The sequence below is a fragment of the Clavelina lepadiformis genome, chromosome 5 (assembly GCF_947623445.1).
Source record: "Clavelina lepadiformis chromosome 5, kaClaLepa1.1, whole genome shotgun sequence".
Lineage (NCBI taxonomy): Eukaryota > Metazoa > Chordata > Ascidiacea > Aplousobranchia > Clavelinidae > Clavelina > Clavelina lepadiformis.
The window spans coordinates 14,138,882-14,166,774 of NC_135244.1; the positions used below are offsets into that span (position 1 = coordinate 14,138,882).

The 27,893-nt window shown below is 35.5% G+C and overlaps 2 protein-coding genes across 5 annotated transcripts; one reads left to right on the forward strand and one right to left on the reverse strand.

The window, feature by feature from the left end:
• Window positions 1-9,841: 9,841 nt before the first annotated feature.
• Window positions 9,842-25,620, forward strand: LOC143460989 (plasma membrane calcium-transporting ATPase 2-like). 4 transcript variants are annotated; one of them, XM_076958709.1, is made up of 23 exons: window positions 9,842-10,119; window positions 10,251-10,445; window positions 10,553-10,819; window positions 12,184-12,309; window positions 12,407-12,520; window positions 14,112-14,180; window positions 14,659-14,880; window positions 15,712-15,926; window positions 16,050-16,137; window positions 17,365-17,522; window positions 17,672-17,806; window positions 17,885-17,991; window positions 18,260-18,494; window positions 18,813-18,992; window positions 19,088-19,282; window positions 19,360-19,551; window positions 20,269-20,482; window positions 20,763-20,974; window positions 21,323-21,475; window positions 21,550-21,693; window positions 23,018-23,089; window positions 23,975-24,131; window positions 24,459-24,624. In XM_076958709.1, the coding sequence occupies exons 1-23, from the start codon at window positions 9,921-9,923 to the stop codon at window positions 24,470-24,472; spliced, it is 3,663 nt and encodes a 1,220-aa protein (XP_076814824.1). In that variant the 5' UTR covers window positions 9,842-9,920; the 3' UTR covers window positions 24,473-24,624. The 4 variants fall into 4 exon arrangements, with proteins under 4 accessions (XP_076814824.1, XP_076814826.1, XP_076814823.1 ...); XM_076958711.1 differs by lacking the exons at window positions 23,018-23,089; window positions 23,975-24,131 and adding an exon at window positions 21,850-22,064 and having other exon boundaries at window positions 24,459-24,597; XM_076958708.1 differs by lacking the exons at window positions 23,018-23,089; window positions 23,975-24,131 and having other exon boundaries at window positions 9,843-10,119; window positions 24,459-25,620.
• Window positions 25,621-25,653: 33 nt separating this feature from the next.
• LOC143460990 (calcium-regulated heat-stable protein 1-like) lies at window positions 25,654-27,367 on the reverse strand. The gene is made up of 2 exons (XM_076958712.1): window positions 26,769-27,367; window positions 25,654-26,562 (listed from the first exon to the last, which is right to left on the reverse strand). Exon 2 carries the CDS (start codon window positions 26,546-26,548, stop codon window positions 26,042-26,044), a length of 507 nt encoding a protein of 168 aa, XP_076814827.1. The 5' UTR covers window positions 26,549-26,562; window positions 26,769-27,367; the 3' UTR covers window positions 25,654-26,041.
• Window positions 27,368-27,893: the final 526 nt, after the last annotated feature.

The following is a 27,893-nucleotide window of genomic DNA, read 5'->3' on the forward strand; positions in this document are numbered from 1 at the left end:
TTTTTTAACTTTAAAGTTATTATTATTATTATGATAGACCTCCAAAGGTTATTTTTGTTTTTTCCATAAGAAATAAAGCTCTGTAAAAATTGACTTGTGTGAGAAACTTCAGGTTTCCAGAGAAACACTAGACCTTGTAGTAGTGGATGCTTAATGGATGAAAAGTCTATTGTTGATGACTTTTTATTTTGTTTAATGCATTCCAACCAAGTATGTATCTATTGAATTTTTTATTTTACACAATGGATAGATTTTATGATAGTTTTGGGCTATATAACAAATACATATATATGCATAACATATTCATTCACTATTATGAGAAAGCCATTTGTTGATAATACACTTGCTACATAAAATAGTATTCCTTTAACATAATATGCTAAATGCGAGTGTCTGCAATCTGTGGTGATATGTATTGTCTTAATTTCTTTATACAGCGTGTGTCTGGTGCAGAGCCTGCATTTGTTGTAGTTCTTATCTTGCAGTATCAAAACCTTATTTAGACTGTTGTTTGCATTGTTTTTAAAGTTTTTTTGATTCATTTATTCAATTAACCTAACTTTACTTGTACACAAGCGTTTTAACTTCTGTATTGAGAAAAAGTTGCAATCAAACAAATCATACTTGATTTACCCTAAAGTGGATTATCTCCTTATGTATAGGATACAGCAACAATTTTTAGAACTGAACATTAGGCTACAGCTGGATTACGTTTTTATTTGACTGGAAGTTAACTTGAAATTACTTTTGTGGTGCGAAGCGTAATACAAAGAGCACGTAGGATGTATCTAAGGACTAAGGTCCATTTCATATATCTTGTATTGCTGTTTCATACTCATCCACTACTTGCAATGTAAAAGGTTTTAAACTTTGCTATTATTTGGTTTGAGTAAGTACAGGGGCTTACCTCAGTAGTTCATACTAGCTGGACTACTGAACTTGCAAGATGGGTGTTGAATACAAGCATCAAATACCTATCTTTGCATTTAATGATAAATATCAATACAGTTCGCATTGGTAATTTAGGTTCACTTTTGAGAGTGCTATACCCAACTGGAAAGTACGATGTTTTTGATGAGAAATCGTGCAATGACATAAATTTTGGCGTAATGGCTTGCACTGAAGCCTCCATTTTTTCTTTATTTTACGTTGGCATGAACATAATAAAGTTTCGGTATGCAAATAGAAAAATCTCTTGCATGCAGGTGCCACACTTTCCTCTGTGGGTATCATACTATTGAGATCAACACGTTTCTGCCACCATTAGCTTATCGTTGTGTGCAAACAGAAATATGTATGTGGAATATGTTCAGATTTGTATCTGTATCTGATCTCTGTACAAAATTAGCAGTTCAGCATATGAGCATGTATGTTGTGCACTGGTATTCCTAGCATTCCAATGAAGCTGCAAGTATTGCCGGCCGCTGAAAAATGTCTATCTCTTAGTTCCAGTTGTGCATCAGGGCACATTGGGCAACCAATTTTCTCCGGGCTTGTCTGTCTTTTGCAAATTGTTTAACTTTACTCCAAGGTGTCTGCATTCTTCTTAGTTTTTTTAATGCTCTCTTCCAGGTCATTCTTGGTTTTCCTCTCTTGTGCTTACTTCCTAAAATTTTATTCAATAGTTACCCTGGATTGCCAATATTCTGGCATTCCAACTACATGATCTAGCAAGATGCATTCTTGGCTTGGTAAAATTGGTGGCAAATAAAAATAAAAGCGTGACAGGCTTTTATTTAAGTGACGTGACCTTGCATTTTGCAATTGCATTTTAGCAATCAATAAGCACAAATTTTAATGTATATCCATATGTTTATCTAGAGCAGGGATGTCCAACCTTTTGTTATAGTGGGCCGCATTGTCACTTGAAATAATTCAATGGGCCGCAGAACCTATTAAACTTGCAGGAAAAAGAGTACATAAAGAAACAATTAAAGCGCGTGCTTTAATTCTTCGAGTCTTTAAGTTATATATAATCCTGTTGCTCCCATACTGTACTATTACTGCGCCCCTAAAAGCTGACTGATACATTTTAATTAGGCTAAGATTCAAAGTTCAAAATACTACTTTGAGTGAAAATGACTAGCGGGCCGCACAAAAATCTCAGGTGGGCCGCAGGTTGGACATCCCTGATCTAGAGCATATGCTTAATATAGTAAGCTTGAGTAAGAACTGCGTTTCTTAGAATACAGATCGTTCACCAAATCAGTTAAGGTTTGCAATGAACTTCTGTTAACATCTTTTGTTGTAAATTGTTTTGTAATCTGCATCATGTTATTTATAAAGCCAAATTGGGTAACATATAGATGAACTTTTATTGTTTGATACAGATACAATTAGTTTTGAGATTCATTTGTGTCGAACTAGAGGTTGTATACATATTGTTATCTCACATTCATTTTTCCACAAACCTGAAACATTACCTTACGGCACATCCCTAGTATTAAACTAATAAATGCTGTGTTTCTGTGCTCTGTTTTTGACAAAAATTGTTTTGATTTATATTTGAATTGTATTGTTATTACTAGGCCCACTATAATGTTTTTTTTATAAATGAACTTGCTTTAAAAAATCTTAAGAAAAACTCAATTATCATTTTATGCAGATCTGAAAATTCAACTGAATTTCTTCAGCCTTTAGCTAGCAGTTGGCTGCCTTAGTTGCCAATAGCCAAGTTACATTTTCACTAACAGATGATTTGCAAATAACAAACAACACTTTATTTTCAATAATTCCTAAATGACATCTATAGCAGATAAGCAACTTTTTACTACATAACTTTACCAACGCTAATTTTAAGTTGTTTTGTGGAAGTGATTAGAGACCAATAACTATGTATTCTTACTGGTTGGTTTTTTAGCTTTGGTATGATTTATTCATTGTTTAAAGAGTGATTTTTTTAATTAGCCTTTATTGACTAGGTTGGCGCTTTAGTCATCGTTCAGCTGGAAGATTTTTTTTGTTCAAATACCTCTTTCAAGGATAGCCATGGTTGAGTTAACTACTTTGCTAGAAGAGGAATTTTTAACGGCTCCTCTTAACTAGAGTATAGGTAGTACTACCAGAATTCGGTACTTTAATATCAGTAATACAATAGGGTGTTTTAAAATATCGCTGCATACTACCATTCATATTTTAAACCATCAAAACTATGATTACGTATCAGTAGTTTGTTGGACCATGAAGATGGCACTTGTTGCCTGCTCAATGAACTTATTTAGTTTAAAAATATACTATGTGCTGGTAATCTTTGAAAAATGGTAGACAAATAAAAGTTTTATATGTACGTATATATAGTTCATTAAAACTGTCCGCTTTTAAATAACTAGTATTGCGGGATTAACACTATTCCAAAAAAGTAAATGGCGTAGGTCAGTGCATTATTTTTTGGCTGAAACTTACAGCGAAACTCCATTTGAGTTCTCCTTGAGGTAGCTACAAACTGTTTTATGCAAAATTGCTGCCTTTGTTGTGTTCAAAGCAAATTAGAGATAGCAATTAAAACACAAACGTAATTATTAAACGCTTTTGTGTCAATTGCTAATTGTCTTAGATAGGTTTTCACTAAAATAGAAGCACAAAAAACTGTCACTTTTTATCTGCATTGAATTTGGAGGCGAATTTTTAATTTATTATAATGAATGATATGTTCTATTACAACGTACTATTGAAAAAAGCAATATTTTGACACAACTGCCATCATGGCATAGTATATTCTATAAATAGTTTGTGAAAAAAATCGTGTCAATCATCACCTGATCAAAGCTTAAATGGAATTTTGTCCCACAATTTAACCTGATTCACCGTGAAACTTTTGGCTTCGATTGGTAGGCCAGCAGTTGCATAAATAATTGATTTTACCCCTTTAGCTAATTACTTTAATTTTGTGCTAGTAACGTTTTGTATCGGGTTCGTCTGTTACTCAAGCTGTTTATCGGTCGCCATGCATTAACTGTGCTCGTAGTTAAGTCAAAAATGTAAGATTAATGCTCACGGCGCTAAAAATGATCCGGTAACGAAAAGCAAATGGTGCAGTGTTGGCTTAGGATAGTTACGCTATTGGTTGTTAAGGATGACGTCATATTGCTGACGATCTCTCTATTACCCTGTGGCTACACATAGGTAAATACGGTACCTTTAACTTACGCTTTTGGCTTCGATTATGAATGCTGTATTGTTTTTATGTAATTAAGGATTTTCGTGTATTCCAAGTGTTATCTGTGTTTCTATCATATCCAATCCATATTAACTCTCATGAGTTTTCAGTATTAAATAGTCTTGTTGAGCTTATCATTCATGATTTAACTATCTGTTGCAGCGTATTTACTACATACTTCATGTAAGCTTGTTTCATTTGTTGTTCGCAAGCGTGTAGCGCATTTATTACCATGGTTCAAATAACAAAACATTCATATCGTGGGCGGCGGCGGCTTTTGAATTCCGATTCGGTCTATGAAGACGCTCACGCGTGGCTTACGATGCATGGAAGTTAATCAACCAATTCAAATAACTACCATTTCTGAATATAATGAATTAAATAAAGCTTACATATAACCTTTCAAGAAAGTCTTTATTTAAGTGACATTTTTGTCAATGCAGTTTAAATATCTTTGATATACGATCAGCCGCTTTTTGCACAGTATTGAGTTTACCGATTGTTGGTACACGCAATAGTTTTTTATTCATTGACATCATCAAAGAAATCATTAGCTTTTCATCAATCACCCGCTTAATGTGCTGTTACGCGCTGCCGCCTTTGGTTCCTACTCCTGCTTAGTTAATTGATCGTGAATTTTACTTGCCTGGCTTTTACATGGCCCGTCACTTTCCCATGCCAACAAAAATTCTTGACCTAGCGACAAGTTTTGAAAGTTTTTACATAAAAAACTTCAGCCAGCGTTTTAATATATTCCAATTGAAGTGTAAGCTTTCGTTAAAGCCAAAGTAACAAATAAAGGTGTAGAAAGTATAAATAATTCCTTTTTAATCTGGGTTGTTTTACTTCGTGTTAGGTTGTTTGATAAGCGTAACATTGTCCTATGCTTCAATTGTGTCGGCTAGGTAGAGGAGCGCTTAGCTACCAGGTTCGCAATGACGCAACGCATGTTTAATCCCCAACAACACTACTGTTGTAATGCGCTTGAGCAAGTTATGAATGATGCTTCCTCCAGTTGTGTGATCCTAGTGAATAGTTCCAGATTCGGGTAATGAGACAAAAAATCCAGAAAAAGAAATAATAAATGCATGTGCTTATTAAATCGTGCATAACACGTGCAAGCATAACAACTATCCAGCAATGAGGAATCATCGCTCAGTTAAAGGTCATGCAAGACTTGATCAATCCAACATTTTCGTGCCATACCACCATTGTGGTTGTTACTGTTACCTGACATGATTAGGGTATAGTGTAAACCAGGGCTTCCCAAACTTTTTTGCTCGCGACCCCTTTCAAACTTCTGAAGTTTTCGGCGACCCTTCACGTTTAAATTGATAAGCAGTGCGAAATATACATTAGTCATTAGTGACATTTATTGAGATACAAAGACTGAATTCAAGCAACCAGTACTCAAAGCCTACTTACTACTTTACACATATGTAGGCTACTGCAAACAAAAAAGCACACACATTTATTCAGTGTGATTGGTCCGACTGCTTTCTGCTACAAAGCAAGTCCAGCCGTGGCTCAATATCTGTTAATGCTGGTCTCAAGGCGGTTTCTATGTTTATTAGGCTGGAAGTATATTTTGTTTTGATTGTATTTTGTACTTCGTGTAAAATTGGTATACGCTCTGCGACCCCTGAAGTTCGTTACGCGACCCCTTGCGGGGTCGCGACCCCCAGTTTGGGAAGCCCTGGTGTAAACGATGTTGTGTTCTACATTCTGCCTTGCGCTGACATTTAAGCCTGTTCCAAAGGGACTAGGAAAAAGGTTGCATGAATATTGATTGTGGGTTTTCTGTGAAATTATCATTGATTTTAGATTCTTGTCGGAAGATTTATTCGAATATCTAAACCATAAAATATTGATTGTTTTCTTTGCTTTAGCACGGCTACTTTAAGAGAATTGCCGGACGAGTGGCATGACGTCCCGCTACGTTACCCCTTTCTTAAACTTCACGTACATTGCGATTCTACAACATCTTAATTACAAGTACCATATTACAGAAGTGAGGAGAGATATCTTTTAGGTCTACTTGAACATGCTATTAAATTGGTAAATTCGTTGCCTGACCTAGTAGTGTGTACGTCATAGCTACCTATGCGAACATTAGCCGAACATTTGCGAAAGTGATTAGCCGGGTGATTGATAACATTGTTTAGTAACAACGAATGGTCACCAATAATAATAATATACACTCAATAATAGCGATGGGATGCTCACTTTACTAGGTTACGTTCATGTAATGTAAGGAAACTTGGAAGAATCACCTAAAAGCGGGCAATGCAGTGAATGGTGTAATACAGAATGGGTCACGGGCAGATCGCTTGCGTGGAGCTAAGAACTTACCGTGTAATTAATGTCGATTATTTCGATTTTCAGCTGCGTATATGAATACATGCTTAGTAACAGTTGTAATTAGTAGCAGTTGTTTCAGCTGTGTGATAACTGATAACCAAATGCACGAAAAAGTGAGTTTTTTGTAGTAACCTTTAAACTTCCTTTTCTTCGTCTGAACGCATGCTTTCCCGGAAATTACCCCAACGTAAGCAACATTTTGGTAAAAGTTACCTCGATCGAGATAATCTTTCAAGGTTACACAAAAACACATAATTCTGTTGTTCGGATTTTTTTTTTAATTTTTAGTCGAAAGCATTCAACCGTTGTTACAAAAACCTCGGAGCAATTTTTTCCGATTTGTGAGATCTACTCGTCCTAATCCATTACAAGCTACGGTTAATAACATTTTCAAAGAGAGTTGCATTAACGCACGCTGACTTATGACCAGAAAGATCCTGAGACTGGACCGAATATAGTTACCGAAATCTTTCAACAAACTACCTACGAGACAGCGAACGCATGAGTGCCGATGCTCTCTTGCTCAAGATAGGTCTGTAAAATTCGGGTAAGCTTTCGATATTGTATTTCACAAAATGCGGTTGGGTTTTGAAGCTTGCCCGAATTAATCCAAGCGTTAAAACTTTCTTTCCTCTCGCAAAACTTATCTTGGGAAATGGATAAATAGTTGCGAATCTACGTAAAATATTAATCTTTTACCAACTTTAATTTGCTTTGGGATTTCTTTTACATACCCCATGATTATAAAAGGCACAAGGGACTGCTCTCTAAGCATACGGTAGTTTGACCTAAAATGACGCAGTGTAAGTTGCCCGAAAATAGTAGCTATACGTTTGAATGGGGTCTAATGTATTAAAGTTTAGTATGAAATCCACGTGAGAAAATGCAATAAAACTGCTGTTTTTATTAAACTGGTATCTGAATGACGATTTAAACTTCGAAGTGATTATTTCACCATTTGTAGGTCACGCAGCCTGATGTTACAGACAGGCGGTTAGGAGAATGGGTAGGCGAAAAGTTGATTTGAGCTATTTAAGGTATTATTCGAGTTAGATTTAGATTAGAAGGTAGATTTAAGTTAAGTTTAGGTTTCTAAGTTATAAAATTTAAGTTAGGTTAACAAGAAACTGTGAAAAGTATCTTCGACCGCACCATTTCTTTCCGGTGAAATAGTGGCAGCCTTCAAACTTTAAAAAGAGAAGAGATGGATAGGCTTACTTGAATTTTAAATTACGATAAATCGCCCGTTGTGGCTTTTAAACTTGAAATAGAATTGGGAAATATATTGCGACATTACACGCTGCAAGAACCTATGCTGCGGAACCGACCATTAAATCTTAATGAGTTCCACACGTAAGCAGCAAGCAAGACGTGACGCAGTCTAATCATAATAATATTTCGCGTCACGGCTAATCAACGCTTTATTGTTACTATCAGTATCACTATGTTCGTCGGCGGTAGGTTGTAACGTTGCGAGCAAAAGTAAGTGTTTTTGTTCCACGTTTCGTATTGTTACCGCCCTTTTACAATTTACGTTTACACAGGTTGGTTTTCTTTTTTTAACTGCTATCATATTTATTTATTGGTTAGTTTATTTAGTGAAGTTATAAAAGTGCACTAAAAACTTAACAATGCATAGTTGGAAATACGAATAAACTAAATCGTTTCTTTAAGTGATTGTGAGCTAACACGTTTTGATTGCTTTGCTAATAGATTTAGAGGAACGGACTATGAAACACAAGTTAAAAACGCAACGATTGCTTCCTTTAATATGTGATTTAATGTAGTTGTAAATATTATTATTATATCACTATAATTTTGCTAAGAAATGTATTTTGAGACCGTGTACGTAACTTTAGCGTTTTAGCTTAAAACGTGACCTTCCAAGCCAGGCGTTTATGCACCCCCCCCCCCCCCCCCGAGTGGTCGCCTAGTGGTTACATTCCTTTTATAATGAAGTAATATGGTTAGCAATTTCACGTGTGTTGTAGCCTCTCTTAACTGATTTAATTGTAATTCTCATTTTGTAAGGATTGTTGTCATATATTGTCAGAATAAAGAGTTTTGCAAGTGAATGTGGAAGTAGATTACACATAAATACATTTCCAATGAAATCATGGAAGGTGTAAGATTTTTTAAGGTCATACGACATAGTTTGCATATGTAAATGAGTTTAATGATTGTTAAAGCTCTCTTCCCTGTTTACCATCGATTTGAATGTCAAAAGCTTGTTATGGCTGTTTGTTATTTGTGGGAACTTTGTGTTTGTGTAATATACTCCAGTACCAGTAGTATTTGGTTATGACGTTGTGTGTAGTTTAAAGTTTGAACTTTTGAAAGGGACTTTATCAGAGGTGTTGAAGGTTTTGCAACATTTTGAACATTTCAAAGTTTTTAATGAAAAGTATTGAAGTTCACCCAAGGTCATTCTGTTTAGGTGTTTATTGCTTAGATTTCCAATACTATCAATTTACATTTTATCAACGAAATTGTCTGCGTTTGCGTAACTGGCATGATGCGCAATAGAATAAACACTACAACATTGATAGATAAATCTGTCTAATAAGCTGATGGTTAATTAATTATATTGAACTGCTTGTTACATAAATTTACATAGAAATGAAGTTTTTACTTAAAAATGAGCTGGTTTTAAAATCCAGATTCTGCCTTAAAAATCTGATTGTATTGCATCCACATCAACTAAACTATTTTAATTTCAAAAAAAATTTCCAATTGTAAACACACATGTGCTATTGTGCTTAAGTTGTAAAATACGCTTACTCCCATCCTCTTGCTGAAATTGGAATGTTTTCAATACTTTTCACTGTCAGTAGTAACTATTTCATTATCACCTTTGTCAATCTCATCATTTTTCTGTATTTTGCCTTGATGTTATTGTTGGGTAGTATGTTGAGGTTTAGTGGAAATGCTATTTGTCACAGGCAAGTTAATACTGTCATTACCATATTTATGCTTATTTTAAGCATTTAAGCCTTTGTCACATTTTCTTGTACAGTGCAAGATGTTATCAGTTATATATACTGTTTTTTGTTTCCACTGTGCTAGCGATAAGGAATAAAATGAATCACCAAATGTCAGTTATAGTTTGAGAAACAGAAACGGTCACCATTCTTTTTTGTTGGGTAGTCGATACATGAATTAAAGTATATATACTGAGTTTTTGTATTTAATGACATCCCAAATTCTATTTTCGCTGAGCTTGTTATAAAATCCACCATTTAATAAACCCCAAATTGGCTGGGACCAAGATGGTTTTATTTAGCGGATTGTACAATAATAATACGATCTGTTACTTTACAAGCATTATTAAATATTTGTTTCAGTTGTACAGTACAGAACAGTAAAGTCTATTTAGGCTGTATTAGTTTGCTGCAGCTGTAATATGGCTCCTAATGCTGGTAAAGCTGCGGAGAACCATGGGCAGTTAGTCAATGCTGAGTTGGCAGAAAGTTATGGAATGACACTAAATGAACTGAAGACATTAATGGAGTATAAGGGCCATGAAGGGATTCAAAAAATAGAAGAACAATATGGAAATGTATTGGAAATATGTAAACGACTCAAAACTGATCCCAACAATGGTAACTGCTATTTTCTTTTACATAGCCATCCATATTGTTTTCAGATAAAGTTGTAAGTATGATATATAGTAAGATATTGGTTTCCATTTTAGTGTTAATTTTCCATACCAGTATTTTTATATACATTTTAGGGTTACCCAGTAGTCCTGGTGAATTGGACAGGAGAAGAGAGGTATTTGGTGCAAATTTGATTCCTCCAAAAAAACCTAAATCATTTCTTCGGTTGGTCTGGGAAGCTTTGCAAGATGTTACACTAATTGTTCTGGAAGTTGCTGCACTTATATCCTTGGCTTTAGCTTTCTACAAACCTCCAGAAGGCAACGCAGGTATTTTACTTGGATAAAAACAGGTCCTCATGACTTTTATGGGTCATTTGCCAGTTTAATTTCAGGGACCAACAGGATGAATAAACCATCAACTTGTTTTGCTGCAGATAGTTGTTTACCGGAAGAATTTCAGGGAATAGGAGGTGAAGCGGGGGAAGGGGCTGCAGGCTGGATTGAAGGTGCTGCCATTTTAATATCTGTTGTCGTGGTCGTACTGGTGATGGCGATCAATGATTACACCAAGGAAAAACAGTTTCGCGGATTGCAAAATAAAATTGAACAAGAGCAGAAGTTCTCAACTATAAGAGATGGACAGATTTTGGAAATACCAGTTGCTGATTTGGTGGTCGGTGATGTGACCCAAGTCAAATACGGTATGCATTGCAGGTTAAGATCATTGTTTTAAGGGACCTTAGTTTTAAAGTATTCATGAACTTGCATAAGTCTTGACTGGCAATTTAAAAATTAGTAAGTTGATGTTGTCATAAAGTGTCGTATGCAGACTGTAAGAAACATAAAGAAGTTAGAAAATATGAATTAACTACAAATAAAATAATCTGTTAGTATAAAAATTGCTGTCAATGTGGGATTTATTGCTGTTGACCAATAGCGTAGGACAGTGGTTCCCAACCCCCGGGCCGCAGACCGGTACCAGTCCGTGGATCAATTGGTACCGGGCCACACAAGAAACGTTTAATTATTTCCATTTTTATTTTGTTGCTATCAATATGTTTTCAGTCTGTATAGTTGCATAGTTTATTCTCTTACATGCAATTATTCTGCAAATTACTTGAAGTTTCTTTCTTATCTTGTTGCTATAAAACCTACTTGTGATGTCATAAAGATACTTGTTAACAGGAATTCTTTGGAAGGTTTTTCGTACAATTCATTTAATTTTGTCATAGATAAACGAATAAAAAGTTCTCTACTATTCTTTTCGTTAATTTAAGCCGGGTTTGAGCATTTATTTTATGAGTAGATTGGGAAATGTTCAGAGCAGGATGCTGTCAGTTGTTATAGACATATTTATAATAATTATTTATTTGGGAATGGTTTTATTGTAATATAGCTTAGTGTCCTATCCATTGTAATCATTTTCCTCCTCAATGGGCCATTATAAAATTATCAAACCTTGACCGGGTCCGCGGTGATAAAAAGGTTGGCGATAACTGGCGTAGAACACCAATGGAAATAATATGTGAATATATATATATGTGGGATGTTATGCAGTTTAACATCATTATACCCCACAATACATATGCGAACCCCAAGCATATTCATAACATATTTGTATATTTGAGTCGTTGTAGTTCTATTCTAATGTTGAAACAAATAAATACTGAACACTAAGTAAATGTCATGTCTTGTTTTCCATTCGTTGACCTCTTTGTATCCATTGTTGTAAATTTTCAATAAAATATTGATTTCGGTCACAAACACTTACATTCTTTTTTCTATTGTACCATTGCTGGTTGAGGTTTGATAATTGTAATCATTTTGGCTTTTTGCAAATATTCCTCCTGCTTTGCTTTTTTGGAATGTTACCAAAAGTCTTATTTCTTAGACCCTATTTCTATCAGTTTTAAGTGTTTCGTTGGACTAGCACCTTTTTATTGCTTGTTGTTGAATAATGTTGTCAAAGTTCGTTTCAATCTAACTGTGCCATGCATTAAAATGAAAACCATGTAACCATACCGGTATATGCAGCAAAATAAATCTTAAATCCATGTATATATAGGTGATCTCCTTCCTGCAGATGGCATTGTCATTCAAAGCAATGATTTAAAAGTGGATGAAAGTTCTCTTACTGGTGAATCAGACCATGTGAAGAAGGGTGTTTCCAAGGATCCCATGCTATTGGCAGGTCTGTGGTCAGCTAAAAAGGATTAAAGTGAAAAATAGTTTATTGTAAATTAAATTAACGTTAGATTTCGGTATGTTTAGTAATGTTGTTTTCACAGGCACCCATGTGATGGAAGGTAGTGGGAAAATGGTAGTTACTGCTGTTGGTGTTAACTCACAAACGGGGATAATATTTTCACTTCTTGGAGCATCAGAAGGTGCTGACAATGAAGGTAAGAAAGGCAATTCAATGTTTTGAATGATTAATTTCTGATCTCATCTCGCTAAACTCGCTTGAGACATTTAAAAAAGTATTTATTGAATATTGGGTAAAAAGAATTATGTATAATAAAATTTGAACATAACATAACAACATAACACACAACAATTTGATGCTGACGTATTTGGTCAGCAATCAGCACTACATCAGAATTTTAATTGAAAAAACTGACGTTTGATCACATTATGCAATGAGTAGCTTACATCAGAATATCTTAGTTTTATGAATTTAGTAATTTTGTATTCTTTGTCCTACACAGTATTTTTTCTATTAATTAATAGTAAAAAGTCAAGATTTAAAAGGCCAAATAGTTGTGTTTCTCGCCACATCATTGTCATGCTTGACATGTTGTTTGTAGCAAAACTAAACAATATCAAATCTCTACATTGTTATGTTGTGTAATATAATACCAAGCTAACTTCGCTGTATTCTCTGGAAAGGGCATGACACATAAATTGATGACAATTGACAAACCCCATTAGAGCAACAGGGTCCTGGCATTGGTGTTGTAAGGAACAAGGAACTTGTACAAGTTTTGTTCCCTTCTCCCAATTTTATTAAAGTTACATGTATCTATGCATGTTTTCATGTTGACCTATGGAAACCTTGTTATTTAAATAGTTTTGGAACACACAAAAGAATCGAATTAATTTTGAATTTAGTGGTTATTCACCTTTTGTAATGTTGTAATTGGAGCAGAGCATGGCCTGAAAATGGCAGAAAAAATATTTGAACATGTTGAACTATGGTAAGTTATCAGTTTTTTAATTTTTTTTCAGTGCAGCGCACTTCCTTGGGTTAACTTGAGTTCACTTCTAGCTGAATTATTTTATGTGTAAAACACTCCATGTTACATCCCAAGTTAATAACAACTGCTTTTGAAGTTGCGTTTGAAAACACTACGATAGTTACACAGTTTTGAGTAAAACATATTTTTCGTTGTGTAAGCACGAATTGCACACAACATGAAATCCAGAAAGCATAAAATAGCTTAAATCTTTTGGTTATTTTTTGAACAGTAATTTTATGTGTTTGAATAGATGATATTGTATTTTGTCAACCATGTTTATTAATTTTCTGAAATGTTTTCAGTGGCAATGGTAAATATTTTTCAACACTCCATGTCAAAATATTGTAAACACTTTTTATAGTTTCATAGATACAACAGGATTAGATGTAGCATTGCATACAACAGGATTAGATGTAGCATTGCATGCAACAGGATTCTGTATACATGTGATTATGTATCACACTTACAGTGCACTGTATTGTCAAAAAAAAATTAAATCATTACGAATTAAGTTGAAACCGTATAGTTCATAAGATGTATATAAAGCTTGTTTGAAAATGGGTATTTATGTATGTCTATCTGCAAAAATAGAAATCAGGCCAAACAGTCATAGTGAATACAACGATTTGTAAGAAATTTGTCATGGCAGTATCCTGCTCTTCATAGGGTATGAAAGAAAAATACCACATTCATATTTATACCACAAAGATCTATAATTTATGTGACATGAATATTGTACTCTTTTCACATTTAGCAAGAGGAAAAACAGCAAACCATTCTAGTGGTGTTGGGCATAAGTCTTCAAATTTTGCTGTTCCTGAAGGTGACAGTGGTGTTTTGGATGTTGTTATTTGCTTGCATTATTGTTAATCATTATGGTAAAATCAGCTTCTTGTGGTCTGCCCATGTGCAATTGGTAATTGTGCACTTCTGTGCATCTTTCATGTGACAAGCTTACCCAACATTTTTGTTTACAAGTTAGCCTGTTTGCTGACTTTTAAAAATTGTATTGGATTGTGAAAGAAAGCGATTAGAAATCACAAAAACCCAATATTAGTGCAAGGTTGCAATGTAAAAATTTATGGTTCTTGCCATTAGTGTTTTGACAAAGACATGGCTTTACTTGTGTTATAAGTTTGATATGCAATGTGAGTTGAAATTGATTTGATACATCTTGTAATATACATATATATATATATATGTTCTGCTGTCTCATTGTCATGTAAACAAGTTCATTTTATCCTATATCAGTGAGCAGTGACAATGTCACTTTGAAATTAAAAAGTTGTTTTTGTATGCAGTTGCAGCAGAAACGAATGATAACAGAGCTGATACAAACATCAATCATGATCATGGAGGCCAAGAGGAAATTCCACTTACTGAAGTTGTAGATGGTGAACATATGGCGGAAAATTCATCATCTGTTGAAAGTGAAGTAAAGAAAAAGAAGACATCTCGTAGAAAGGAGCAATCGGTTTTACAGGCCAAGCTGACAAAGCTGGCAGTTCAAATTGGTTATGGAGGTAAGGACTCACTCATAATGTATTTCACACTTATTTTTTAAAACAATGTCAACATCCAGCTTGACGATGTTTTTAACTACACGCAATATTTGAAGTTTCCTTTCTGCTTCTATCGCTCCACAGCAGCACTTTGTCAGGTGCTGAGCAGTATCTATTTTTAGCAGACATTGTTTGTCAATCACAATCGTCAATTTGTTTAACTTTGCGTTAATGAAGAAAGTATTTTATCAATTTGTTGTGGACTTGTGCTGTTTAAATTTTTGTACGTCATTGATTAATAATGCCACGAATAGCTTAAGTTATGACTAGTAGTTTGTAGAAGTTGTTTTCAGGAAGTTTTATAACGTTGTCAACTGCGTTTGCGTCACCATGTCCACATGAAAATCTTTGACTGCTTTATTACATCAACACGTTGACGTCACGGCGACTATTTAAAATCGTTAGCAAATTTTAAAGGTTGTCATGTAACTGGGTGAAGCCGTAGTCGCATGTCATGTGATGCATTCAATGCATTCAATGTATAGTGTGGATATTTTTCAACATATTCTATTTTCATCATTTATCACACAGTCATTCGAATGCACTTTTTCCTGGTATTTCTAAGTAGGATAAGCCTGACAAAAGATATATTGCAGGTTTCCTGAATGCAACTGGTGCCTTTTTTATTTATTACCATTAGCATTATGTATCCTTAAGTAATTTGAATCACATTAGAATTTATCAGCTTTGCAAAGCAATCACTCCTGTAGTGTACTGGGTATCAGTTTGTGAAGCTCTAAGCGTCCCTTTTTCAACTAAAAAGTATTTAGATTAAAATTTTGTCTTTCCTAGGCTTTGCAGTATCCACCCTCACGGTGTTGCTACTGATTGTTCTATTTTGTGTTGAATTGTTTGGAATTATGCATTTTCCATGGAACAGCGAATGCACATCGTTGTACATTCAGTATTTCGTAAAATTTTTCATCATCGGCGTTACAGTGCTTGTGGTTGCTGTCCCCGAAGGTCTCCCACTTGCAGTTACCATATCTCTTGCCTTCTCAGTCAAAGTAAGCAATTATTTTCTGTTCCTGATGTTTTAATGCCTGTGTTTAAAAGAGTTTTACTGCATATTTGAGCAGTACATACCGTTTTTTATGCTCATGTTGTTATTGCTCGACGATTTCTTGTAGAAAATGATGAAAGACAACAACTTGGTTAGACATCTGGACGCTTGTGAAACAATGGGAAATGCCACTGCTATCTGCTCTGATAAAACAGGTATTCTTGTCGATCTTTCGGAATAATTTCGTGCTTTTAATTGCAACAAATTCAACAGCTATCGTATTTTTTGAAGACCGCGTTAATTGCGTCAAAAGTTCAATATGTTGTGTGGCGTAACAAAGCGAGTGGTCCTGGATTAGCGTGGTAATAAAGAATAGTATGTAACCTGGGGAGGTCAAGAGAAAAAGATGAATGGAAAGTTAAATTACGTTCATGGGGTTGAATAAAACTAAACGTTGCATGTGATGGCAGAAGCTAGACTGGGGTTATTTTGACTCATTCAACATCTAACTGTGGTAAATTGCTTCAGACGCACAGCCAATGAAAGTAAGCCAGTTTCTATACAACAGGTCTATCTCTTGCTCAGTAACATATTCTGTGCAACTCATCAATCTGATGTTAATTTGTGATCTCAGCACGCGATGCATATGTTTACACTACATGGCTAAATTCTATGCAACTTGTTTAATATTTCATATCCAATGCGAGTCGTGACACTGCGTTGTTAAAAAGAAATTAAAACTTTTATATCACGCTCTGGTAGTTATCCAAGCTCCCGCATATGACATCATAAAAAAGAGCTGGCAAGCCAGTTGTTTAATATTTGCAAGGGATAATATGGATCTGTGCCACTGCGACGTTGCATTTTCGTCAACTCTAATGGAAACCGGGCCCTGTGTGATATCGGATTTGCTAGGTCTAACTTTATTGAAACGTCATTTTCACCCGCTTCTGAAGCCATAAAACGGTGCACCAACAATGAATATAATCGGAATCCATCTGGCGCTAACGTGTTTTCGCATAGGATAAGATAGATACGTAAATATTTTCCATTGCTTTTTTTATTCGGCTACGATGCGTAGAATAGTTATGTGCGGTCTACATGTGGCACCAGTTTGTGTGCTGCACTTGACTTCTATGCGATTGTTTAATGATGTAAATTTGTAAACATTGCGTGTTCAGCTGAAAACTGTTATTCTTTTGGTCTTTTTTCCGGTTATAAGATCATACTTTAACAACCAAGCTGCTCAAATATATTTGAAAGCAATGTGTCAGATCACACTTGTCATGTGCATTACTTGTCTGTTTAAATCTCATGTTTCCGCGAAACGGCTATATGCACAGTTGCACACACACATTATCTCTGTCTATTGTACCGTGTAGTAACACACACACAATGTAAAAGCTAAATGTATGCTTAGATTGCTTAAATATGTTATGCAGGTACACTGACTACGAACCGCATGACTGTAGTCCAGTGTTATCTCGCTGGTCGTCATTATCAAGATGGTTTACCGAAAGCTGAGGATCTTCCGGCGAACACCCTACAAGCACTTGTTACCGGCATCTCTGTCAACAGCGCATACACCTCAAAACTGCTGGTTGGTTAACACTTTCACTTGTGATGTGAAGCAACTTGTGCTTTTTCAGTATTATTATATTTAGCTACAAAATTGCATTGAAGTATTGGTTAAACGTTTCAGTAGTTTTCAAGCAGTTATTCCAAACCGTTTCTATACGTTTTATTTAGCCGCCAGAGAAAGAAGGCGGACAACCCTTTCAAGTTGGCAATAAAACTGAATGTGCACTGCTTGGCTTCGTAAGAGATCTCGGAAGGGAATATGAAAGTGTTCGCCTTGAAATTACTGAAGAGAAATTATTTAAGGTAACGCATTATCATCTCTTTCACTTTTATATGCCTTCTAGTGTCAAAAGAAGAAAGCTACCAACTTTTTCAATTTAGGTGTACACGTTTAACTCAGTGCGAAAATCGATGAGTACCGTCATCCAAAATGAAGACGGCAGTTTTCGTCTTTACACGAAGGGAGCGTCTGAAATTGTTTTAAAGAAGTAAGGGTTTCTTAATTTACTCGTCAAATGTCGAACTCACTAACACAAGCTAATACAAAAGGTCAGGTTCGAAGACCTAAAAGCTTCTGTGCACAACGGTATATTGCTGGACCTTTACATTAGATTGACTGTTATTTGAAACTTCATGTTCGACGGGATGCATTTTGTTATCTTTTTTTTAAGTTATTATTTTTCTTTTATAACTCAATTATGAGAACTATGAAGTCGGAAAAGGTAATTTTTCATCATTATGAAATCATTTTTACAGATGCACGACTCTGCTTGATGTTAGTGGTGAATCAATAAAGTTCACAGCTGCTGATAGAAATCAAATGGTGAAGGATGTTATTGAGACTATGGCTAGCAATGGTTTGCGTACTATTGCCATGGGTTATCGCGACTTCCCTGCAGATAGTCCGCCTGACTGGGACCAAGAAAACAGCGTTGTTTCTAATTTAACATGCATTAGCATCACTGGAATTGAAGATCCTGTTCGACCAGAGGTATCTTTTAGTTTAATTTTTGGTCACGTTTTGAACGAATTATAAATATAGTTTTTTTAACGACGAAGAAAGAAGATTAGTAAAGGAGGGATGAAACATGTCTATGATTTACATAAAAATTAGATAAACGGCTAAAGAAAAATGTGTGTGTTAATGCGCAGACAGACTTGACAGATTCTTACTCCAGCATTGACTTGTAACTGCAGTTTTACTTTTCGTGTGTTTGCTCAGTAGACCATACTTTTGTAATTCTAATTTTCGAAGATTGTTAACGTTTGACAATAAACCATGTATAGGTTAATAACTATGGCTTTGTAGGTACCAGATGCGATTAAGCAGTGTCAGCGTGCAGGTATCACGGTGCGTATGGTGACAGGAGACAACATAAATACCGCTCGATCCATTGCAACCAAATGTGGTATTATCTCACCGCAAGACGATATCTTAGTCTTAGATGGCAAAGAATTCAACCGTCGCATTAGGAATAAAAATGGCGTGGTTCGTCCATTCGTTTTCATTAATGTTTTTAAAGAAAATCTAAACAGAAAAGTGAACGAAAGCTAATCGTACATTTCCATATTTTTCCAAACCAGATTGAACAACAGAAACTGGACCAAATTTGGCCCAGACTTCGTGTTTTGGCTCGTTCCTCCCCAACTGATAAGCACACTTTGGTGAAAGGAATAATTGACAGCACTGTCAGTGAACATCGTGAAGTAGTAGCGGTGACCGGGGACGGAACAAATGATGGTCCTGCCCTCAAAAAAGCCGATGTTGGATTTGCTATGGTGAGTAGTGCTCCTTTATTTGGATAAATATTTTTTACCAGATGTTGAAAATACATTCTAATCAATCATATTTGCAGGGAATTGCCGGTACAGATGTTGCAAAAGAAGCGTCTGATATCATTTTGACAGATGACAATTTCACATCTATCGTGAAAGCAGTAAAATGGGGACGAAATGTTTATGACAGCATTTCAAAGTTCTTGCAATTTCAGCTTACAGTTAACGTGGTTGCTGTTGTGGTGGCCGTTGTTGGGGCATGCGTCATCCGGGTAAAATCTTACTTCTTTGTCTTATACATTACAAACTGCTTTTGTTATGGAATCTGGCTCCACAAATAACAGTGCGTGACTGCCAAAGGGGCCAGATATTGATACAAACTTATACCCTTGGGATCAATTGCTATTTATGTCCGCTATATTAGATAAACTTTATGCAAGCTGTTGAATGTTTCTCTTTGGTAAAAAGATGGCCTTATTGGCTAATTGCAATTGAGTTCAAATACAGCTGTGACATATGTTCGGCTAGTGTTCTTAGGCAAGCCTAGCAGAGAAATCAATAATTTTTTATGCAGTTGGCAGTCACTCTTGTTTTGCCAATCTACTTAATGAATGGTAGTGGAGTCAGTTGATAACTTACCTTAAACAGGTTGTGTTGCTTCCGTTTCAGTGGTGTGAGGTCACTGTTTCATTGTCAGCTGAATTGAGAGCAAAATGTTTTATCCTGGCCGGTCATTTCAGAGAACAATCACATGTGCAAACAAGCTTATGTATAACATTGCATTGCTTTTTATTTGTAATGCTGAAAGTTTTCTTGTATGGTCTTTGTTTTGTGCAAAACCAGAATTTTCAAATTTAATTTCCAAGAAGCTTTAGAATAGATAATGAAAACGTGTTTTAAAGCTGTCATAGACCCTACTTGCCTTGAACCTTTTACTGAAACAACAGCCTTACACAGAAAATTACTTTTTATACTACCAATTTATACAGGATAGTCCATTGAAAGCGGTGCAGATGCTTTGGGTTAATCTGATTATGGACAGTCTGGCATCTCTTGCTTTGGCCACAGAACCACCAACTGATGATCTCCTGCTTCGAAAGCCCTATGGTCGTAACAAGCCACTAATATCGCGAACAATGATGAAGAACATTCTTGGGCATGCTATTTACCAACTGACTGTTATTTTTGTGCTCTTATTTGCGGGTAAATATAACATACTAAAGAACATTATACATAGGGTTGTGCAAAACTGAGGCAGTTGGAATGACACTACACTTTTCCCATAGTGCTGACTTATTTTATCGTATATAAAAACAATTTTGATTTGGCAGAGGTTTATGTTGTGTAATGTCTACTGTACATTATGTATAACTATATCCTAGTAAGCCCAAAATTGATTATAGATATTAACTAGTTTTCTGAGGTTGTTCTGCTGTAACTCTGTGCACTTAGTAATCGTGTCTTAAGTTATGTTTTTATTTAGGTGAGAAACTATTTGACATTGATAATGGCAGAAAGCTTTCCTTGCATTCAACTCCGACACAGCATTTTACAATCATTTTCAATACTTTTGTTCTTATGCAAATATTTAATGAAATCAATTCTCGTAAGATCCATGGAGAGAGAGATGTGTTCAGAGGGATATTCACAAACCCCATTTTTTGCATAATTATTGCCAGTACTTTGGTGTTACAGGTAATGTTGAAACACCAAATGGTGTTTTTTTTAATTAAAGGATGCATATGTTTCTTGAATGTCAAATGGAAAAAATTGATAAATTATAAAGGGTCACCAAGTTCACAGACTGTCCATCAAATATTTGACAATGTTTAGTGCATTTATCAACACACGGCTCCTAGTTTTCAATGCAATAGTGTCAAGCCTAAAGTCAGACTGTGTGTGCATTATTTATCTTTGCAAGAATTTCAGCTCCTTGCATCAAATCTTCAATTTTTAGTGAATTTCTTTCGTAAACGTAGTTATTATTGAAAGATCATGTAAAAACGGTCATGTTTATTGTGATTCGTATTATATAATTTGCAGATTCTGATTGTTGAGTTTGGTAGTGTGGCTTTTACCACCGCTCCTCTCTCGATTTCGCAATGGTTATGGTGTGTGTTTCTTGGATTGTTTGAACTTGTATGGGGGCAAGTTGTTAGTTCTATTCCAAACAAGTTTCTTCCTAAATTTCTTGCAGTAAGTTTTTTTTAAATCAGCTTCTCTATGCGATCATACATGACGTGGAATACATATTGTTTGTCATATTTCAGATTGGAGGCACTTCAGAGCCTGCAAAAGATGAAGTGGACGGAGCTGGAGAAGAAGACCAAGTACCAGACCTCACTGATCCTTCACAGACTCTAAGGCGTGGGCAGATTCTTTGGTTCCGCGGTCTTAATAGGATTCAGCAGCAGGTAAAAACTTGGTCCACACAGACTGAGAAAAGCTATTTTTGTTAATATCTCTTAAGACAGTCAAAAAGCAGGCAAAAGATTAGACAATATCTTAGGAAATGAGACATAAAGCTATAAAAATAGCAGGTAGCTTGAGGTGTGTGATAATCAATACAGATAAAGAACAAACGTGCACAAGATATTCATTATCGTTCACTGATGGATATGAGTGAGAAACGTCAGTCGATGGCTCCAGTTCTTCTGGCCAGGCACTCATCCCATCATGTAAATCCAGTCCCATCAGCAAACAACAGACCAGTTGCTCCAGTGAGCAACCCATTGCACTAAAATTTATGTTTAAAGTTCAAGTGTATATATGTGTGTACGTTCAGGTGAGTTTCAGTGGTAAGGTTGTTGAGAGATCTTATATTCATTGTATACATGAGAATAGAATTATTCGAAGGAGTACTTTACTAGTTGCATGTAGTTATGGTAGTATGGTTTTATATACATTGTCAAGTTTTCATTACCTTTTCAATGGTAGTCATCCATCTAGAATTTATTACCTGTGTTAAAGGTGTGATTGCAAATTTTTTTTTGTGACACATAGGTGCAACATAATGTACTGTAATATGCTCTCCAAAATCAGCTGGTCAAACTTAGAAAAACATCTAATGCATGGAAGACTGTAGTATTTTAGGCCAAAGATATTACAATATTGAAAATATCCCACATGTATTCAGTAACAAAGCTTTTAAAAAAGGCCAAAATTGCATCAGTAACTGAAGAAGACATTTGAGCACTTAGGTTGTAGTGTAGACATTTAACCTGTGAGAGACTTCATCTTTCCGTATAAGTAGGTGACAGGTCTTGCTATCATAAGAAAAACATTTAACCACTATTAAGTATAATGTCGTAAGTAAATCACTGTTTCATATATGAATTATTATTGGAACATGTGCTATTAATATACTAATTTTCAAAATAGGATTATAATTCTTTACAGTACTAGTGATTACTATGTAATGTGTATGATAAACAGCATACTTCCTTACTTTGGTATTACTGTATTTGTTCTTATAGAATTGCAGCAGGCAACCCTCCCTTAAAACAAAAAATATTTGGTATTTAGTAGTTTTACAACATTTATTTTTTCAAAGTTGAGATATTGTTAGAATGTCAGTTTTAATGCTCATATTTCTTACAAGCAAGTAAAAACCGAAAGGGAAATATATGAGTTCTTTGAGTTACTGTGATCTTTTACTTATGTCTTCTTCATCACTACTCTTACACCTCTTTTTTGTCTCAATTTTCGCCTGAAATATTCTATGCAATGTGATATTAGATAAGCGTTGTGGAAGCATTCAAGGAGCCATCAAGACGAAGACCGAGCTCTACATCAACATATGAATCTGACGTAACATCTGCTATTGTTTATTTCTGGTTTTTTCTATTTGTTGGAAATACACATTGTGTGTGTGTGTGTGTGTGTGTTTTACGTTGGACATTGTACTCACCTCTTCTTAACTAACCTAAACATTTTGTATGGCTAGCCATGCCTTGAAACACATTCATTTGAGGCAAACTTTTGCCTAATGGAATGAGCATACAGACTGTGGATGTATGTGTTGTCTCTTGATTACACCAGAGTCGTAATGACTCAAGTCTATGACTTGAATCAGAGACTGAAGAAGTCACTTTTTCCAAAGACTTGTCTTGAGTCCATTTCTAGGAAATCACATTTGACTTAAATCATTAATTTAAATGATTCGACTTGACTCAAATTCTCGTTGATTATGTTTTGACATTAATATAAAGAGAATTTTGCTTTCATCTGAACACATCAATGTGTAATGTAAAATGAAGTTTGTGCGTTTGTTAAAAACTGTATATGGTACAGCGAAACGAAGCAAATTTTGAAAAAACTTGTGATGTTTCTTGTTGATAGGAACAATATTTTAGCTTTCTTTCTGGTTTGGTCTCAGATATCTATTAATTTGAGTTGACTCATATCTTATTTATCGAATGACTCTACCTGAGTCACTTCCAAAAGGCTTGGTTTGGCTTGGTCTTTTAAGCAGAAAATAACTTGACTTGAGTTTGATGACTGGATCATGCTGACCAAGAAATTCATGTTGCTAATTGTACCTAGTCGTTGTTTGATTATTATTGACGGTTGGAATTTTTACCCTGTAAAATTTGTGTGATAACCGGACTTGTGATTACTGTGTGGTGATTCGATTAAGTCTTCATTGCTAACATATTGAAAGTCTCCTTTATTTTTCCTTTCCACTTTTCTCAGCAATACTCAGATGATCAGCTGCAGCCTACCACACCGGGTTGGCGTCTAAATCTTCCAACTACAAACTTTGATCCTTATCTTACTCCTGTCCCAAGTACTGAGCCTTCTTCAAATGGTTCTCCTACTTCTAAGCGATCTAGCTCTATCTTGTTTCAAGGTAATACCTTGTAGTTGCAAGACTGCTCCTGAGATGTTCTTCCCAAAGCCCTGTCATAATCATTACTCTCCTTTACTATGTAGCATTTCGTAAAGTTTCAATCAGTTTGGACAATAATCAGGAAACATTTTTATTTGATGCAGATCACTTTTGCAGATCATTTTTGGTCATTACATTGCCGCATCCATACGTGGCCTAATGACATTGATATTGCATTGAAAAAAACGCCGTTGATATTGGTGTTATGCTTGCAAACCTTGTCGATATTGGTTGGTACAACATATACTAATTACTGTCATACTAATTTTTGTTGTTTATTTCATTTAGATACGAGTTGTTAACGCCTTCCGCAGTTCACTCTACGAGACCCGACACTTCAAGCGCAGCATGAATTCCATATCATCTATACACAACTTCCAGCCGCTAACACGACATTACGATGATGACGACGACGATGATGATTCATCGCAGCAGCACTCACTTGAAACAGAAACACAGACAGTAGACGTTCATAATAGTGGAGAATTTAATAAATCAAACACTGGACTACCTCCTTATGACCATATTGATTGATTTCTTCTTGATGGAATGATCTCTGAAGATCTTGCATTGGATTTCTTCAGAAGCATAAAAATATTTCGAATTTCACACGATTAAAACAAAGCGTGTCAAAGTTGTAGAATGGAAAAGGTCATTTAAATGTTCTAATTTGTGAAGAGTGTATCGACAATGCCCAGTGATTGAGCTTGTTGACAATATTGTGTTGGTCGAATTACAAACGTAATAATTTTATATATTTTTAAACCGAGTTTAAATTTTACATTGACTATAAACACGTTTTCTTCTTAGATATTGAAATCTGATTTATTGCAGGCACATAGTGGATTCAGTATAATCAGTTAATACAATTTCCTAGTAATTCCAACCTAATATGTTGAATAATTTTATACTGCCTGTGATTGCAGCGCAATTGTTCCGAAAGTTTTGTTAACTGTAGTGTTGTATGTAGCGTTAAAATGTGTCACTTCGCTAGTATGCACCTGATTAATCGTCACCTAAAAACCATTAGGCTATGCGTAAATGACTTCTGAGAGATTGCTGTTCCACACCAGATTGTCAAGAGTTTATATCGTATCACCTGTGCAGTGTGAGACTAAGTTGTTGCACTTTGAGTATTTGGGTCTCAATAAGAGTGATTTTTTGTGGAATGTAGCTGAGCTAGATTAATAAATGTTTTTGCATGTTTGGCAGGGGTGCATTTAGGTTCTAGACAAGATCACACCCAACTTAGCCACTGAAAGTGAGTTCCTACCGTCAGCACAGCAAATGTGTACATTTTTGCACATTGAACTGGTGTTTAATAGTAATTGTGTGATGTTACATATTAGTTTCTTATTGTTGTTAGCGCTGTTCTTGTTTTGACTTCACATTAAAATTTGTTTGTTGCATAATGTAAAATTTTAAAATATAACCTATTTCTCGTTTAAAATGTCTTGGAACTTTCAACAAAGCATTCTTAGCCTTCTTCTGTAAACTTTTATTGGATAAAGTAGGCCATAGTGTGAAATAAGTGGGTACAACAACCAAAACGATTACTTTTAGAAATGAGCAGCAGATTAACATCACAACACAATTGTATTCTTGTACGGTGTTTTGAGTGGTCATTTAACCTTACACAAATACAGTACTTGAAAGTTTATGTATTAATTGAACAGTGAGTTATGCACATGAAAACGTTGCGGTTACCAGAAAGTATAGGCAACTAAGCAGTGAAAAATGTTACAAGTACATAAGTAGCAATTTAGAAATGCAACTGGGATATAGGTTAGTAATGACAAGGTCAAGTTGTGGTGAAATAATTACACCGAACAATTAATTTTTGGTGAGATTCAGTATAGAAGCTAGAGAGTTTATATGCCACTTGGGCTACCATCCCATCGCACATGGTGATGTGCGTTCTTCTCATCCAAACAAAGCCCAACAATGCGGACTTCAACTGCTTGAAACTTTTCATTCTTCGGAGGAATCCTAGTCAGTTTGAAAGTAATTCTATCTCCTGGCATAGGAACGTATTCACTTTCAATGTCTGAAACATGCATGAAGATTGGTTCCTCAGAACTACCGTCAGTTGGCTGTATGAAACCATGACCCCGTGAACGTGAAAAAAATGTACACTCTCCATGATGCATTGGCCCTTCTGTTGCACGTCGGCTTGCAGAATACGTTCGGGTTCTGCGAGTCACCATTGGACTAGGAACAAGAAACCGGTGCTCTGAAGAAGGTGACGCTGTTGGAGTAACATACGAGGAATCCCCATCATGAGATAAGCGAGGCCTGTTGTGTGGGATTTTTATCGGACTCTGTTTTGCTGTATCACCAGACGCTTCCTTTTTTCCAGATACTTCAGCCATAATCATTAGTTAAAATGTGTCTACATAAGTTGCAAGAAACAACTGATTAACTGAATGGAGGTAAAGAGCCCTATGATAGCTTTTTACTTACTTTCCCATTTAATGTATATAACAAAATTTATTATTTCAACCTCTCACATGCCAATCATTAACAACAGCAAGTAATTCTTCCCTACTAGACATAATTTACACATTGCATGAGCTAAGCACCCATACCAGGTATTACCTGAACCCATTAAAGACATTCGAAACAGGAATAGAATAATTTTACAATGACCAATGTGGGAGTTTAGCGGGTGTCTCAGTGGCATGGCAACCAAAATTTGAATTAGGAATCCAACATTGAGATGAACAGATGCCCAGTGGATCCAGCATAAAGAGATGTATTTGCAATTGTGACTAGGCCATTAGAGGGAAAAGAAGTAGAGCTTTTATAAAACTTTAGACTTATAAAAACACTGCATTGTTGGATCCAACCGATGCCAACCCAACCCATGTAGGATTCAAACAGTGAGCGATTCAACCCACGCACAATTCAATCAACGAACATTTTAACCTTCATTTGTGTCTAGCGTACCTAATTAAACGAACATAACTTCATTTATGAAAGAAATATTGATACAAAACCAATTATTCTATGATGACAAATGTGTTTCATACAAGCCTGAAATAGTTTTATTGACACTGATTTTTTGTTATGGAATATACTATTCTCAAAATGTCCGATATTAAATAGAAACGCTCTTTAAAAGAGCAGTTGCCTAGCTCTGTCAGAACATTAGCAAGTTACACAGTTATGACATTTGTAGGGCTATGCCAAAGCAAACACAATCCCAGATCTGGACCAAACTATATTCTATATCAATCTAGAATAGTCAATTATTCTGGGTTGTACTTCCCTAGGTGGCCAATGCCCCAACCTGCAGATTTGGCATACAGATGCACTCAATATTGCTTTTCATGAGCTCCAGTGCCGAACATAAGGTGCGTTATTTTGCACTTAATGAATTTGACAGAAATTCTGTGCACTCAATTTTCAATTGATTTAAAGATTGAACTAGTCGAACTGTACATTACTGTTTAATTACGCACCTAGGTGTGCACTTTTATTATGTCTGAGCATTTTTGTGCACCGCATTTGTCATTTAGCCAATGTTGTTCAGTTGTTTGGCGCACCCAAGATCTTACTGAAACGGCCATACTCTGCAGTCCTGCTAACGCCCTTAAAGGATTCAAATTATTGAAATTATAGAAGATATGTCGACACCTCTAGAAGTATCAGTAACCAGTCCCATCTGATAGGCTATGACGAAATGTAACCGGCAGCCAGACCCGGTAAAATAGCCTGAAC

Coding starts and splice junctions, on each gene's coding strand:
- LOC143460989 (XM_076958708.1), top strand. CDS start 9,921: ATGGCTCCTAATGCTGGTAAAGCTGCGGAGAACCATGGGCAGTTAGTC. Junction 14,181..14,658: donor AAATTTTGCTGTTCCTGAAG/GTGACAGTGGTG, acceptor TTTTGTATGCAG/TTGCAGCAGAAACGAATGAT. Junction 15,927..16,049: donor CTCTTGCCTTCTCAGTCAAA/GTAAGCAATTAT, acceptor GATTTCTTGTAG/AAAATGATGAAAGACAACAA.
- LOC143460990 (XM_076958712.1), bottom strand. CDS start 26,548: ATGATTATGGCTGAAGTATCTGGAAAAAAGGAAGCGTCTGGTGATACA.